This window comes from Calidris pugnax, unplaced genomic scaffold (genome assembly GCF_001431845.1).
Source record: "Calidris pugnax isolate Ruff unplaced genomic scaffold, ASM143184v1 scaffold28, whole genome shotgun sequence".
Taxonomy (NCBI): Eukaryota; Metazoa; Chordata; class Aves; order Charadriiformes; family Scolopacidae; genus Calidris; species Calidris pugnax.
Window position 1 is genome coordinate 9520363 of NW_015090842.1, and position 16767 is coordinate 9537129.

The 16767-nt window shown below is 50.6% G+C and overlaps 1 protein-coding gene across 9 annotated transcripts in view; it reads left to right on the plus strand.

Moving 5' to 3' along the window:
- ZC3H18 (zinc finger CCCH-type containing 18) overlaps positions 1-16345 on the plus strand; it is a 49959-nt gene extending 33614 nt beyond the window's left edge. For 5 of the 9 annotated variants that reach the window (XM_014942535.1, XM_014942538.1, XM_014942540.1 and 2 more), the window contains 10 exons: positions 475-600; positions 2114-2215; positions 3943-4086; positions 5652-5684; positions 5816-5968; positions 8440-8600; positions 9202-9398; positions 10567-10663; positions 12557-12653; positions 15957-16345. In XM_014942535.1, the coding sequence (XP_014798021.1) occupies positions 475-600; positions 2114-2215; positions 3943-4086; positions 5652-5684; positions 5816-5968; positions 8440-8600; positions 9202-9398; positions 10567-10663; positions 12557-12653; positions 15957-16155 (1309 nt within the window). In that variant the 3' untranslated portion in view covers positions 16156-16345. The remainder of the gene's footprint in view (positions 1-474; positions 601-2113; positions 2216-3942; positions 4087-5651; positions 5685-5815; positions 5969-8439; positions 8601-9201; positions 9399-10566; positions 10664-12556; positions 12654-15956) is intronic. The other 4 variants (XM_014942539.1, XM_014942542.1, XM_014942544.1 and 1 more) reach the window with 2 other exon arrangements.
- The last annotated feature ends 422 nt before the right edge of the window (positions 16346-16767 follow it).

The window sequence follows — 16767 nt, forward strand, 5'->3', positions numbered from 1 at the left end:
GGGGGGGGGGGAAGTATCAGAGAGGAATGAGGAACACGCTAAATTGAAGATATGGATCTAAAAACCAAAGCCCTCCTGAAGCAGATAGCTTTTCTTGTTGGGATCACTGCACCCGAGATTTTTCTATTTTCTCATACCTGTGTGACTCAACCTATCAGGGGATTGTCTGATAATTAAATTAAAATTGTATAAAATTGCATAAAATTGTATGGAAGGAGTTCTTGAAAGGGATGGGAAGTCGTTAGCTAAAGGAGCAGAGGCCTGTTCAAGTGCACTAAGGGAGTAGCAACAATGGGATCCTCTCTAAAAGAAAAAGGGGGACTGAGGAGAGGCTGTAGTCCTCACAGGCCACTGAGAAGACAGCAGGTAATTTTTGGAGCAGTGTTTGAGAACTTGGGAAGAGCGTGCTGGAAACACAACCTTGGTCTCAGAGGATTTCTTGAGAGGTGCTGAATTTTATTGTTTTTCTTTCAGGTCCTCTTCTCGTTCATCCACCTATTCTGGTTCAGGTTCCTCACGATCTCGTTCCAGATCATCTTCTTACAGCTCTTACTCTAGTCGCTCTTCAAGACACAGCTCTTTCTCAGGCAGCAGGTCCAGGTAATATCCCCTTGGATTTGAAAGTAATGGTTTATTGTTTTCCAAACACATGCTAACAGCTGCTTTTGTGGCTACTTGAAAGCAAACAGCCAACTCTTGAAATAAAACATTCAAACCACCTTCTTGAGCGAGGGGAAAGACTGCACGACAGCCTGCTGGTTTGGTCGTTGAATGAAGCAGAGATGTCAGCCACCCCCTTCTCTCCCCAGTACCCCCACCCACTGGGCTGTTGTGGCTCAGCTGTTTCCCATGCCTGTGGTAGCTGAGCGGTTGTAGGAGCCTGGCTGAGATTAACGTTGCCATCATTTGCATTTTATGATTGGAAGAAGTTACTGGCATCTATTTTCCGTTGCACTGGAATTTCTATTTAAAGAGGCAAATCACATTTCTTTATTAAAGCAGTCCATGCAGTTATGTCTTGTGATAGTCCTGACACTTCAAAGTAGCAATTCAGTGTCACATGCTGATTAAACCGAGGCATGTTTATTACTCTGCCACTTCCTGGCCCCTGCAGACAGTTTCCCAAGTCTGGAATATGCATAGTAGGAGAACAGGCTCCCTAGATAGGAACATCTTCAGAGCTGGAATCGCACAGATACCCAGAGTGGATCACGCAGTGTCACTTCTGGCGGTGGTTTCTCCTCGGAAAGGCTCAGGTGGGAGTTATCTCAATACAGGTGCATACATGTTTCTGGGGAGCAGGCTGACGTTTCCCCATCCACCCCATTTCCGGCTTTGTTCCTTGCAGGACAATGCCAAGCATAGGTGACACACTTTGATTAACATTCCTCTCTCTGGAGGCAGGAGGGTGAGGAACACCCAAACTCCTAACTGTTCTTCAGAAAGCCGGTCACCGAGGTGGCTGGCTCTCTGAAGTACAAGGTGGCAAGAAGGGTACTTCCAGTCTTGGCAGTGGGGTGAATCACTTGAACAGCAGCACCTGGTGTGCTGTGTACAGGGCTTTGGTCATTCCTGATCTTAGGAAACAGCTCTTGCCCTTTGATCTGTTGGCTTTGATACACTCTGCTTGATTTTTCTCTTTGTGCCACGGAAATCACAGATACCCAGTTAGGATTTATTGACTTTCTCCCAAGATTTTTTTTGCTGCTGGTCAGAGGATTGTGGACTGCACTCGGAGTTACATAAAGCAAGTTGAAACAAACTGGGCTGAACTTGCAAGTCAAAATCCTACTTACTTCCCTGTAGACATATTCTCCCTAAGGAGAGAATACAGAGAGTATGGAGAAAGCCTCAGGTGTTGGTGTGGAATACCTGAGAGAGTGTGACTCTTGCAGCCAATCCTACTTTTTCCCTTTTGTTTTCCATGTCTACCACTGATCTGGTCACAGTAGTTGGTTTTGTTGAGCGGAGTCCAAATGTAAAACTAGGATGAGCTCAGACCCACAGGGGCTAGTTCCTGGGATGTGTTCACTAGCCAAAGGAGGGAGTGGTGGCCAGGAAAGCCTTGTGCAGTCCCAGAGACTGACCTGAGTGATGTGTCCTTCTTTTCTAGATCACGGTCTTTCTCATCTTCACCCTCTCCTTCTCCAACACCGTCTCCACACAAGCCGCTTGCGAAGGCCAAAGGAGAGTTATTACCACCTGCTGGTAAAGGGTAAGGCTTCATCTCCATGTTGATAACGTGGTGCAGAAGAGGCTCCATACAGTAGCCCAATTCCTGAGTCAGACCCTCCTGACCTGGTTGACATTTTAAGGAAGAAATGGAAGATGCAAAATACAGCTGTGTAGAAGAGTGCTTAGCTTTGCATATTTAATTAAATGATGACATTTTCACTTATTAAATCCAAGTTGAGCTGTACAGGTGTTCCAAAGTATTATATAGAATCATTCAGGTTGCAAAAGGCCCTTAAGGTCATTGAGTCCAACTGTTAACCTAACCACTGCCAAGTCCACCACTAAACCATGTCCCTGAGTGCCACGTTGAGACCCCCATCGTGTATATATGAGTGTTTTGAACACATGCATGATTTACTATTGAAACATTCTGTGTTCACAGATGTGTTTATACAGGAGCTGTAAGAAAGTTCAATTCATTCCTCTGCTGTAGCTTTTGTTAATGTATAGCCTTAGAATAAAGAAAAGGTTTGGCCTCATCTACTTTTAATATTGGAGACAAATTAAAACAGCTGTGATGCTTTTGGTTTGGCAGATTGTGCCAGCACCTCTGCTCTTTTAAACACTTGAAGTTGCTATTTCACAAACTGCTGTAATACATCATAAATTAAGGATATGTTGGAGGGTGACACAACACCGTAGTGATGACACCTCTTTTAAGGTGACCTGCAAATAAATTACACCTTGGGAATCCCCCTGAATTCTCCAGAACGTGGGACAGTCCCCTTTGCCACACTTTTTGTACTTTAGTGACCTGGGTTTGGTTTTTTTTGTGTGTATCTTCTGAACTCAGAGGGTTCAGCCCTTTAAGGACACGCTCTCTGCCTGCAGCCATGTCTTTACACCCTTCCAGGTGCTGGTTTGGTAAGAGGGCACCAGCCAGCAGCCTGCACCAGCATGGGGATTGTTTTCACTGCGTAACACTGCACGCACTTAATCCTGTGTTCTGCAGGGGATGAATACAGATATTCTTAAGCACAAGAGGAGAGGAGTTAACAGTCTCTATTTTTGTATGCAGGCACAGCCACCTCCTCCCCAGTTAATAGTAGGCGTGACATCGGTGCTGGGGATGTTGAGCAGTAACCAGCTATTAGAGCAGAGGTTGGAGTGCTCTGAGCCCAGAAACGAGCAGTGCTGAAGAGCCAAAGTGATGCCTGTTTGGCGTAGTGGGCACTAGATAAAGTCACAGAAATTTTGGTCACTATCCCCTGTGGTGGTGTTACCCATCAAGTGTTCTGCAGCCGAGGGACAGGACACGGGACATTTGCACACACGGGCTCTTTTGCACCCTGCCAATCCCTGGGAGGGAAAAGAACGTTTTGGCACAAACTGTGTGCGTTTGGTTCTGAAGCCTGACTGGCAGATTTTGAGTAGGTGTGTGCGTTCTGGATAAAAATGCACAGAATCAAGTGGATAAGAAACAACGATTCCAGACAGTCTGCTTCGTTCTCCAAAATGGGCTGTTGTGTAGTAACTTGTCTCTGAAAAGGTGACTTGATTTAGAACATGGGAAACAGATCCCTTTAGGGGAATCCGTGTTGATTGAGAGAGCTTTTGTGAAATAGCCATATGTCTATAGCTGCAGTAATTATATCTGTATAATATCTAGTCAACAACAAACATGAATGCATTCCATGGCTTTTAAGAATGTCTGTGTTCTGTATATATTGAGTTTGATCAAGCCTGTGAAAATTCTGATTTTTGTAGTGAAAAATCCATGAAGAAACTAGCTGCCCTTCCAGTCCCTCAGCCGCTCACTAAAATTACAACAGCTGCCCCAGAGCCAGCCAAACCAGGGGATAATCGAGAGGCGAGAAGGAAGGAACGTCAGACGAGGACTCCACCCAGGAGGTAAGAAAGCTGTGGGGTGGAGTGAGGCTTGATCTCCTGGAAGATAGAGCAAATCCTGGGTTTCTCTACTGGGAGGTTTAACTACAAGGACTCTCCAGTATTAAAGGAGAAATCTGTTTCCTGGCGCAGGAAGGAAATGGGAAGAGGGGGAAGGAGTTGTGGGTGAATGGTGGTGATTTGCCACAGCAAGTGGCTCCTGCCTCTGAAGGCTGGTTGGGGTATGGAGTAGGTGGAATACATGAAATGTGTCAAAAGCTGGGGTCTGCAGTGCTAAAAAGGACATGTTTGAGAGCTGCTGGTTGTGGAGGCCACGCAGCAAGGAAGCAGAGGTGTGTTTGGTCCAGAGAGCAGATCTGACGTCTTGGAGGGTCGAGGTGATGGTTTTGGACCCTTTTTACTCTAACGGTGTGCCAGTATGGAGGGAATATTTCTGTGTGGTCCCAGGGGCTGGTCAGCATCCAGCAGTACCACTGGAGGAGAGGAAAAACTCCCCCAGTACACAGCTTGCTGGTTTCTCTGCTCTGCTTTCTCTTCCTGGCTTCATCCTGTGCGACTACTTGGAATGTTTCAAGTGACTCTTTCTATCTGTCCTCCTAACTGTTCTTGCTTTTTTCTCCTCCTTTGCATTGGAAATGAGAGAAGCTTCTGATGCTTTTCAGACACAGAGCACTTGTCTGTATTTTAATATGTTTATTAAACTTAATCCATTGTACTGTATTTAAAAGTGTTGCGGGATAAATGCAGGTAGCATTGCCTGTTCTTGGGGCGATGTGGAGTCAGCTAAGCACAGCTGAAATTCATTGTGCATCTTCTTGCATTACAAGTTTTGAAATAGCAGTACAGTACCTATGAGTCTGGTCTATAGAAGCAGTAGTTTGGTGCATAAGAAATGTATTTACTAGAAATGCCTGCTTTATGAGCACACAAGGAGACCGAGAATGTTCTATGCCTGCAGGAGGGCATTTATGGTTTTCTTGGATCGTTGAATGATGCTTTTTGCCAGGGTGTTTTGAAGATAGCTATAAGTCTGTGTTCCATTCAGGTTTTCAGAAGCATCCGGAGTCAGTTCTTAATTTTGCATGGCTTTACATTTCTGGTTTCTTCCCTGTAGCTAAAGGCCTGGGCTGAGCAGTTATGTCTCTATAGGTGGAAACCGATCGTAAGTTTCTTTTCCCTAGAAACTCCATCAGTTCTGGTTTCCATTTCACATGAAGAGCAAGAGTAACAATAGCAATCTTGGATGTCTTTAACCTCTTCCTCTTATTCTTTATTCCAATCTTGAGGTTTGTTGGGGTTTTTTCATGCTTATACCCACACAAACCCCACTGCCCTACGCTCTCCCTGCTGTGCAAATGACAAAACAGCTCTATCTTGGTGTGTTAGTCACAAAAAATGAGTATGATCATTCGTATAGCCTGAAACATGAGGCAGTCCCACTGTGTTCTGCAGTTAGCAATTGTCCTTTGTAGGAAGCATTTGCTCCGGGTATTGGTACAGGATTAAGGTGCTTTAGCTCATTCTTTCCCTGGCTTTCGTTAGTCTCACGTAAAATGTCTACTGTTCAGGAACAGATACTTCCTCGGGACCAGGAATGCAAGGTGAAGAAGCACCAATGTTGTATACAATACAGGACAACAGCGTGATGCTCAAACTGTCCCGAAACGGTTTTTTGTAAGCCTGTTTCACGGCAGAGCACAGCGAGGTGAGGATGTTGTTTGCTCTCTTGCAGGCGGACTATCAGCGGCAGCATCAGCGGCAGCGCCAGCAGCTACAGTGGTTCCAGTTCCCGGTCTAGGTCCTTGTCTCGGTCTCTCTCCAGATCTCATTCCAGATCATCGTCTGCCTCAGTCTCCCACTCCCCGTCTGGGTCCAGGAAATCCAGGTACAGCCTCAACCCTTCCTACCTTTGTTGAAATAGGGGGAGATTATAACTGTTCTTAACTGCTGTGGTTTCATGCGGCGAAAGCTCTCTCTAGCTTCGTGTATCAGAAGCTGTAGGTAACTAGGACATGAAACAAGATGGTTTCTTTGTGTGGTGTTACGGATACTGGGTCCTGGATCATGAGTTGGTAGTGTCCTTGTGGCTGATTCAAGCAGAACTGCCCATTTTAACCTAAATTATGACCTAAACATCTCCTTATGGCCAGGGTGATCTCACATCATAATTTTTTCACCAGCTAACAGTTTCAGGCTTCAGAGCTTTGCTCTTCTAAAACTTTACTGCCTCTGGCCACTGAATGTCTTAGGGAAGATGCTTGGCCTGTCAGGAGAAGGTAGGTCAGAAAATACCTAAAAGGCACAGCTAATGATATTTTTACTTTGCTGGTAAAGTTGCACGGCCAGTTCTCCTTGTGTTTAGCCCCAAGTGAAGAGTTATATGTGTGGGTTTTGTACACAGCTAACTCCCTCCAGTTAGAGTCATGAAATAAACCTCTTTCAAGCCCTTTATTAGGGGTTGGGTTTTTTTTTTGCATCCGTTTGCACACGGGAATCCCTGAAACCTCACAGACAGCCTTGAAATGTGACACTTCCCTGTGATACAGTCAACCAATAGTGTATAAAACTAGAGGATTAAGTAGGACTTGGCTCTGACCAGCAGTTAATTCACATCTCTGAACTCTGTGAAACCCCGAAGTTCAATGTCCGCGTTATTTTACGGAAATACAAACTTGTTTACTACATGCTTGTCGCATTCATCAGATCAGGCAGGGGTGATGCAAGAGGTTCAGAGAGCTCTCGGGCACGCTGGCTCTTCGCTGCCTTGACATACGGGGCTTGAGAGGAGAAGATGGGGAAAAACTTCACGTGGGTTGTTGCTCGTGTGGCAGTGGGGCTGTGCTTCCTGCTGTTACAGGAGTTTTCCAGAAGAAGGGGTTTCTGGTTCATCCTGTGGCCGTTGCAACAGTCCATGTGACCTCTTAAAACTCATCTCTGTTGGGATTCTAGCGGGTAGAGATTTAGCAGCTCGCTCCAGGGCTAGTCTGTGCTGACGCTGCCGCAGCCTGTTCGGTTGTACACGAGCCACCTTCCAGCCAGTGAGCTTGGACCTTGCTGGCAGGGAGCGCAGGAGTCGGTGTAGCCTGCAGAACCTGCTGGAGAGGCTACCTGAATATTCATGTGGTTGCCATGTGCCTGGTTGTACGTGGCAGGGGCTGTGGTGCCCGCTGAGGTTTTTGAAGCCGCTTCAGTATAGCGAAGCTACGGTGCTGGCGTGTCCCTGAAGGGAAGTCTGGTGCTTAGCCCTGTGTTTTTGTCTGATACGTTTCTAAGTAGAAAGCCTTCCTGAAATTAATATAATGATTGTCTGACATTTTAAATGTTGTGAATCCATTAGGAGATAACCATCTTATAGACACTATTAGACGATAGCCATCTTCCCTGTCATCATCGGTCGTGACAGTATGTGCATCCTCAAAACAGGCAGCTGGGCTCTCCTGTACCCTGGGGAGCTGTGCAGGAGCTGTGGACTGTAGGAATCCAGGGGTTTTAAAGCCTCCATGAGTAAATGTGTGCCAAAAAACAAAAGCATTGTCAGGGAACCCCTGACCTGAGCCATAACATTGACCTGTTAGCGCACACCCTGCTTTCACTTTTTTTTTCCGTAGGGAAACAGTGACCTGTTTACATGTTGCCTTTATCCTGTTTGTAAATAAACAGTACTTTCTGGACTTGCATCTAGTATGTTTGGGACTTTTCATATCTGCACCCCAGGAGACACGGTCTTTATCTCTTCCTGGTCCTTGCCAGCCTTAGCAGCTTTCTGACATCCCAGCCACTCGGGGGGAATCAAAACAAAGTTTTGGGCACCTCAATACAAGAGAGATATTGAGGTGCTGGAGCGAGTGCAGAGAAGGGCAACGAAGCTGGTGAGGGGGCTGGAAAACAAATCAGATGAGGAGCGGCTGAGGGAGTTGGGACTGTTTAGTATGAGGAAGAGGAGGCTGAGGGGAGACCTCATCACTCTCTACAACTACATGAAAGGACACAGTAGAGATGTTGGTGCTGGTCTCTTCTCACAGGTAATTAGTGACAGAACGAGAGGGAACGGCTTCAAGCTCCAACAGGGGAGGTTTAGATTGAACATTAGGAAAGAATTTTTCACTGAAAGAGTGATAGGGCATTGGAACAGGCTGCCCAGGGAGGTGGTGGAGTCCCCATCCCTGGCTGTGTTTAAGGGCCGTTTAGATGCAGTGCTAAGGGACATGGTGTAGGGGATGACTTTGTAGAGTAGGGTAGATGGTTGGACTCGATGATCCCAAGGGTCTCTTCCAATCTGAATGATTCTATGATTCTATGATCACTGACTGGTTCTTGTTGCATTCGTGACTGTAACGGGCTGTTGGCTCTTTGCAGGTCCCTGAGCGTGAGCAGCGTTTCTTCTGTCTCTAGTGCCTCCTCTAGCAGCAGCTCCGTACGCAGCGCCGACTCCGAAGACATGTACGCAGACTTGGCCAGTCCTGTTTCCTCAGCCAGCTCCCGCTCCCCGACCCCAGCGCAGCAGAAGAAAGGTAGAGGTACTTGGTTTTGGTTTTTTTTCTTCTCCAAAGGGGTCCTGGGAAAAGAGAGAGGGGAGCAGAGATGCGGATACGGCTTGTTTGGTGATGCTGTGGGCTCCAGGAAAATTGTTGAGCAGAGGCAGACACTCGTGGCTGGTGTAGACTAAGGGAGCCCAGAGGCTTCAGCTGGGGAGGGTGAGACCATGGAGGAGGAAGGCTATGGAGATAACACATGCACATCCTTCCATCTGTGTGCCTTTGGCTGTAAAGGCACCTTTTCCTGCACAGGAGTTCTGCCTGATGCCCCTTCTCTTTCACCCTTGCAAGGTGATGCTAAATCTTCTGGACAACTCCAGTTTTGTGTTGCTCTTCCACTGTTCTTTTTAGACTGTAGCAGAGTTGCTGGCAAGAGCCTTTTGTTCTTTGTCTTTGATGTTAAGTGTCCTCTCTGTGGAAATTCTGGTTTCCTGAGTCTTTTCACCTTGGGGCCATGTGCGGTGCTAACTGGTGTGGGCTTTTTCAGTCCCTGGAGCAGCATCCTCCTGCCCTGCCCTCCAAAGGCAGGACAGGCGAAAGGAATGGGTCACAAGTCACTATGTCTGCTCTCTGTTTCCGACAGGAAAGTCAAAAAAAGAAGATAGCACTAAAGAGGAGAAGCGGAAACGGGATGTGCCCGCTCAGCTCCTGAAATCAGCCAAGCCCACCCAGGGGAGCAAATCGCAGCAGGTCCTCCAGAGCCAGCAACCATCAGCCCCCCAGTCTCAGCAAGGGGGCTTCAGCGCTCACAAAGAGATCAAACTGACGCTCTTGAATAAGGTGAGAGGGGGGTGAGTGCCATTCCCTCCATGGGGGGGTCCGAGGAGCAGATGGGATGGATACTGGAGCTCCGGGCTGGCAGAAGGAAGGGGAGCTCTGGGCTGTGGGGATGAGCTCAGCCGGGTAGGTCTGCAGCTGGGATGGAAGGGAGGCAGCCAGAACCAGTCTGGCAGCACACACACCCTGTGGTGGCTCGAGTTTGGGACTGTGTTGGCGGCTCCCCTGGGGCACATTCCTGCTGCAGCTTCAAGGGCTCTTTCCCCGCTTTCTCGAAGGCTGGAGCCGGAGCAGGGAGGCGAAGGCGTGTGCGGCGCGGTCCCACATGGGCTGGGGCCTTGCCCACTGAAAGCATGTTCCCCGCACGCTTCCGAGCAAGCTCTCCTCCCACTGCCCGCTCCGGAGCCAACTGCTGACGAGTCATTAACTGAGTCAGGAGGTAAAAGTTGGTGATTGCCTCTCCGGGGTGCCTGCCACCAGCCATGGGGAGCCTGGCTCTTTCCCCTTGACGCCCCAGTCGGGTGCCTTGGGCTGAGATTGCAATCCAGATCATGTGGGAGAGTTCAGCCTCGTGGGGTTTTGTGCCGGAGCAGGGTGTTGGCCCCAGTCACGTGGGCAGGTTCCTGATTTTGAAGCGTTAATGTTTTTGTTTTTTTTTTCCTGACGGTCCAAATTCCCCATTGCAGTCTGAGGCCACAGTTTTCTTTACTTCCCTGTGCTATGACGTGAAGTGCCTTTATCGAGGCTGTGAAGCATGCTCTGTGGGGAGTACACAATTACACATAACTACCAGCTGGCACGGTCAGATCTTGGAAGACTGGAAGAAGGCACGGCTCCGCTTGCCTCCTTGACATTTCCTACCCTTGGTGCTGCTGGAAAAAAAACGCCGCTATTTTCCCATTTCTAGCAATTATGAAAATAGCCTGTGAAGCAGGGTGCAGCGTTAGCCCCAGCGGCAGAAGATGTTGCTGTTTGCTCACGGCGGTAGGGGAATTACACGGTGCCAGTGATGGTTGGGACTGGAATGCACAAAGAGTTTAATAGGAGTCGCGCTTGCATGAGTGAGCCAGCGCATCACGGGCACCTGTCACAGGAAATATCTCTGCCTGCTTCCCTCCCCAGAGGGGGAAGTGGCTGCTGAGCTCTCTTGTCTGTTTTAATTCCATTTCAGGCAGCTGACAAAGGAAGTAGGAAGAGATACGAGCCAGCAGACAAAGACCGGCCGACCTCTCCTCCGGCCAAACGGGCCAACCTGTCACCTGACAGAGGTAAGACATCAGCCATCCCAGGGACTCCTGGCCTGCCTGGGTTTCTGCTTTGCTGCTGGAGGCAGTGCTCCAGTGACAAACGTCCTGTGAAAGTCTCTGCTGCGAGAGTCCACTCGCTGGAGAGGTTAATTGTAGGCATGTGTCCTTCCAAAACCTCAGAGTGTGTGATTACCACCAGATAACGCGGGCGTATTTAGCTGTCGTGCTGTAAAAACACGGCGGAGGTGAGACACTCCAGTTTGTGAAGTAAGGGAGGTGAAGTCAGCCCTGGGCAGGCCAAACCTGGCCTTGCCTTGCTGTCTTGTGGTGCACCTTGCGAGTACCTTGGCTCCACTATGTCTAAGTCCACTGCAAAAAAAAAAAAAAAAGCCCTCACTTTGAAGACACAACATCACAACATGCTCATCTCTGCTGTAGGTACACACGTCCATCCCATAGCAGCCTCCTGGTCTCTAGTAACGTCACTGGATGTGGCTGTGGAAGTCATAGGGGTATCCTGGGGTCTTGTCTGCCTTATATTTCTGGGATGGTTCTCGGTCCTCCTGGCAGAAAGGCCTGTGGCAGTGCTTAGAAAGGGAGCATGGGCTGCCAAGACTCCAGGATGGATGCAATAATTGGCTAGATCACCCGTCCTGCCAATGAGACGATTTCCCCACTTGCGTGTGACACAATCTGATCTGCCCCGTGTGTTTAGAAAGACACAGGCTTTCCAAGCGTTCTCCCGTGTCTGAATCCTCAGCAGCAGTGTGAGCACCTGGGAAAACCCAGCTGGCACGCTGCATTTCAGAGGAACCTTAATGCCACGCTCCAGCCTTTGCTGTCGCTGCTGAAAAACAAAGTAGGGGGGAATTGCCAGCCAGGGGTGCCTGGTTTTGACGTACAAGCCAGCGTTGACACGTGATGTTGTTTTCCCTGTTGTCTCGGCTGTAGGTGTATCTTGTTGACTCTGGGTGCCAGCCAGAAAAAATTTTCTGTGCTAATAGCTCGGTTGCATTCAACTCCTGCAAAGGCAGCATGGAAGGGACTGGGTGAGGTTGAAGTTCACTGGGATCTAGTTCACAACTACTGCTGAGCTGCAGACAAATGAATGGGCCGACCTAGCAAACGGTGCTGATTTTTTGTAGATACCTAGATGTAATTATATACTTTATTTGTTGTCTGTACATCGTAAAGCATTTTTAAGCAGTAGCAAATGGGACACGAGGCCTTAAGGCAACTCAGCCTCATCTGGCCATGGCAAGGGTACCCTTGACTGAATTGGGGCTGAGCAAGAAGCACCCTTAGGCGTGCAGCTTGCGCTCCAGTGTCGCAGCTGTTCTGTAACCTTGCTGTGATCAGATCTGCAGCTGTAATTGCTTCTCTGCACACTGGGACAGCAGTGGTTGGAAAACCCACTGCAGCAAAGCTTGATAATGCTGCTGCAGGGCCCCAGCGGGCTTCCCACCACCACGCAGCAGCTCTGTTGGGACAGGGCATGATGGTTCAGTCCATGCTGAACAAACACTGAGGTGATGCTGCCCATGGATTGGCCCCAGCTGGCTCCGAAAGCAGCAGAGCTGCACTCGCCCAGTGCTCTTTAAGCCAGTACACCCTGTTATCTGGCCAGTGGGGAGCCAGCTTGGGTGCTGCTGTGCCTGTTGTGCACAAACCGGGTGAGCTGCCAGGGGATAATGGGGCACTGACTCGGTCTGCGAGGGCTGGCCCTGCCTCTCAGGTTTGCAAGCAAAGCATGGCCTAAAAGTAGGGTGGAGGAGCCTTGTTCCAGCAGCTGGAGGGGGATGTGGTCAATATGAAGATAGCATCCTTACACTGCTGAGACAGTGCAGGAGTCAGGGTAGTGACCTGTACCTTGGTGACAAGTGAGAACATCTCACCTTTGGTTCTCCCCGATAGGCTCTCGTGACAGGAAGGCAACTGGGAGACTCTCTTCACCCAAGCAAGAGCGACAGAGGGGCCAGAACCTGAAACCTTCTCCTGCTCAGGCAGACAGGTCAGTACCTGCTTGTTCTCATGGGTCTCTTGTGGGCCAAGCTGGGGCTCACACTTCTCTGCTTCTCCAGTGGTTCAATCCCTCCTCTCGGGGCAGCTCTGAGCCTCTCTGGCTGTAGTTTCCAGTTGTCATGGAGGCACAGTGAGAGGAAGGACACGAAGCTCCCTGGGTGGGAGCCAGAGGTGCTCAGGGGTTCAGGTGGAAGCCACTGGCTAAGCTGTTCCAGCTCAGAATTGAGCAGGAGCCTGGGGGTTTTCTTGAGGTCAGTCCCAGCAAGAGGAGCCAAGTGGGTTAGGTGCAAGCTCCATCATGCCAATGCCTCTGCCTCTCACTAATGCTGCACAGTGCTAATGAGAAAGAAAGTATAATCCCATCACCCCGCTACCCACCTCCTTTTGGCACCTGGTTCAGGTGCCTGGTTCCCTTTCTTTCATAGCCTGGTGTATTTCACTGAATTTCACTGAATTTTAGAGTTGGAAGGGACCATAGAGATCATCTAGTCCAACTCCCCTGCTGAAGCAGGATTGCCTAGAGCTTGTCAGAGCATGTTACTCAGGACAGCATCCAGGCGGGTCTTGAAGATCTCCAAAGAAGGGGACTCCACGACCTCCCTGGGCAGCCTGTTCCAGGGCTCTGTCACCCTCACCGTGAAGAAGTTTCTCCTCATATTTGAGTGGAACCTCTTATGTTCCAACTTGTGCCTGTTGCCCCTCGTCCTCTCACTGGGAACCACTGAAAAGAGTCTGGTTCCCTCCTCCTTCAACCCTCCCTTGAGATACTTGTAGGCATTGATAAGGTCTCCCCTCAGCCTTCTCTTCTCCAGACTAAAGAGTCCCAGCTCTCTCAGTCTCCCCTCATAAGGGAGATGCTCCAATCTCAGCTGCTCCCTTTGCTGCTGTGAGTTGTTAAAACGTGGCCTCTGCATGAGGCTGAATGGTGACTAGCCCTGGCTTTGCCCCTTTCCATCCCCTCTGGTGATGGGTGACCAGCTCCCGTCCAATTCCCTGGGAGCTGCTGTGCTGGGAATATCCCATTGCAGAACTGGATGTGTGGCTCCAGGGGCTTTGGGCTGTGCTCCACTCAGAGCCCTTTGGCTAAAGGCTTCTGCGGCACACCTAGAGCTTCCTCCGGCCTCCTTGCCCGTAGCCACCCGGCCCTGCTTTGCATTTCTCTAGTGTCATCTCCCCGAGGATCTCGGTGAGCAAACAGACGCAGCCCTGTCCCGCACCCCTGTGTTCCTTGGCCAGCAGGACTCGTGTCATCCCCTCTCCCCAGCCTGGGGCACGAGGGAGCCTCAATTTCTGTGCGTCAGAGTCTTCCCAAACCAAAACCTAGCTCCGTCTGCCACAGCCCTGTCCTTCTTCAGGCCCTGAGGTCCTGTTTTCTAGCAGGGAAGAGGAACCTCAGCTTTCCCAGGCTGGTGGTGTTGACCACGTGCTTGGTTCTTGACCCTCTTCTGCCTGCTGCTGTGTGGTTTGGCAGTGGCACGTGGTGGGTTTGATGTGCCCGGGCAGGGGGGGTGGTTAAGGACACATTGGGTTTCTCTAGGGGAGTAAGAACAGGTCTGTGTCCTGTTTGGAACTCCTTGGAGCTGTTTGGGTCATGCTTGAAAAGCCTTGCTTCTTTTAAGTGTAGTAAGAAGGGGTGCAGGTGGCATTAGCAGAGGGGATGGTGACTCCCACTGCTGATGTCTGCCAGCAGAGGTGTCACAGGCTTTCCCGAGTGGTGTGTGTCACTAGGGCCAGCTGGGGCTCAGACTGTCACCGAGCTGGCAGCACAGCAAAACCCCAGCAGGCTCCTGATGCCATTCTGCTCCCCCATCTTCTCATACTTATCCCACCATAAGGGGAAGTGGTGGCCTGTGGTGGAAAGACCCACAGGCTGCTTATCTCCAGTCACAGCCTGGTCCAGGGACAGCCACTGCTGCCAGCGATGGGGACCAGTGGCTCCTGTCCTCCCCAGGGAGGGACCATTCCCCCAGCTGTGCTTCACTCCTGCAGCAATGGCTTCAGACTGCAGCAAAGCAGAACCAGAGCACATCACTGGGGTCTGAGAGCTCCCCACAACTGCCAGATCCATGCCACGGGGCCCAGCAGCATCATGGTGGGGGGGCTGTCAGGATTTGAGACCATGGGGCTTCTCCCTCCAGGGCTGCTCTGCACTTACCCGTGATGCTCCCCCCTCTTTGCTTCTATGACCGTGAGCTCCCTTGCACACGTGCATCCCCCAGCACGCTGCTCACAACAGCCAACAACTTGGGGGTTGCTGTTGTGGTGGTTTAAATTTCAGGATCCCCCCCCAGAGCAGCTGATCTTTGACTCTTTCAGTCATTTTTCCAAGCCCAGCCTTTGCGTCTCGAACCATAGGCTGGAGAGGTGGGCCCAGGTGAACCTCATGAGGTTCAACAAGAGCAAATGCAAGGTTCTGCACCTGGGCCGGAACAATCCTCGCCACCAATACAAACTAGGGGGTGAGGTATTGGAAAGCAGCCCTGAGGAAAGGGACTTGGGGGTGCTGGTGGATGAGAAGCTGGACATGAGCAGGCAGTGTGCAGCTGCAGCCCAGAAGGTCAATCCCATCCTGGGCTGCACCAAAAGCTGCGTTGCCAGCAGGTCCAGAGAGGTGATTCTGCCACTTTACTCTGCTCTGGTGAGACCTCACCTGGAGTATTGTGTGCAGGTCTGGAGCCCTCAATATAAGAAGGACATGGACCTGATGGAGCAGGGCCAGAGGAGGGCCACAAGGATGATCAGGGGGATGGAGCACCTCTGCTACGAGGACAGGCTGAGGGAGCTGCCATTGTTCAGCCTGGAGAAGAGGAGGCTCCGGGGACACGTAATAGCAGCCTTTCAGTACCTGAAGGGAGCCTACAGGAAGGCTGGGGAGAACCTGTTTAGAAAGGCCTGCAGTGACAGGACGAGGGGAAATGGCTTCAAGCTGGCGGGGAACAGATTTAGATTGGAGATGAGGAGAGGGTTCTTCACTGTGAGGGTGGTGGAGCACTGGAACAGGTTGCCCAGGGAGGTGGTTGAGGCCCCTTCCCTGGAGATATTCAAGGAGAGGCTCGACGAGGCCCTGGGCATCCTGGTCCAGTTGGGGGTGTCCCTGCTGACTGCGGGGAGGTCGGACTAGATGACCTTTGGAGGTCCCTTCTGGCCTGGGCAATTCTATGATTCTATGATAACCATTTTTCTTCCACCGGTGCTTAGGAGCCTGGAGCAGGTACTGAAGGGGTTTGTTTCCAGCCCGGTGGGTGCCTGCGAGCACCCTCTCAAAACCCTCTCTCCTCTCTCTCCCTGCCAGGAAACGCCAGCTCTCACCTCAGTCCAAGAGCTCCAGCAAAGTGACGAGCGTACCGGGCAAAGCAGCCGAGCCAGGCCCCACGGGCGCCAAGGGGGGCAAGTCCAGCACCCTGTCGCGACGGGAGGAGCTCCTCAAGCAGCTGAAGGCAGTGGAAGATGCCATCGCTCGCAAGCGGGCCAAAATCCCGGGGAAAGTATAGTGGGGCCGTGCGGGGAGCCACGCTCTGCCCTTTAGTGACTGTTCATGTTTTTATAAATAGTGTAAAAGCGGCCACTTTGGGATTTTGCAGTTCTGTCTTATTTTGGCTGCGATTCTTTTTAAAAAAAAAAACAACAAAAACCAACAAAAACCCACACGCAGGAGGAAAAAAAAATAAAAAATAAAAATACTGAAGTTTTGTCAGCTGAGATGCCCGCCACGACTCGCTCCGGCTCCCGAAGGGCGAGCGGGGCCAGCCCCTGGCTCGGCCGCTGCCGGTGCCATGTAAATTATGCACAGAGGACTCCAGCCCCGTCGGATGCTCTCACTATTCCTCTCTCTCTTTCTCTCTCTCTGCCCTCTCCTCTTTGCTAGCCTTGAGTTGTATTCTCCTAGTTAGCCCTGCTGTGTGTTGAGTGTCTTCAGCAATGCAGTTCTACACAAGGGGCTCGAGGGGTGGAAATGTGAGGGCTGGTGGGTGCTGCTCTGTCTGTGTGTGTGGTGACACGTGTGCCTGTGCACACCAGGCTGGTCTGTGCACGCTGCTGGCTTTCCCCGGGGGGGGTGTGCTTGTATATAGGGGGGAAGGAGGGGGGGGCTACAGGGTTCTATA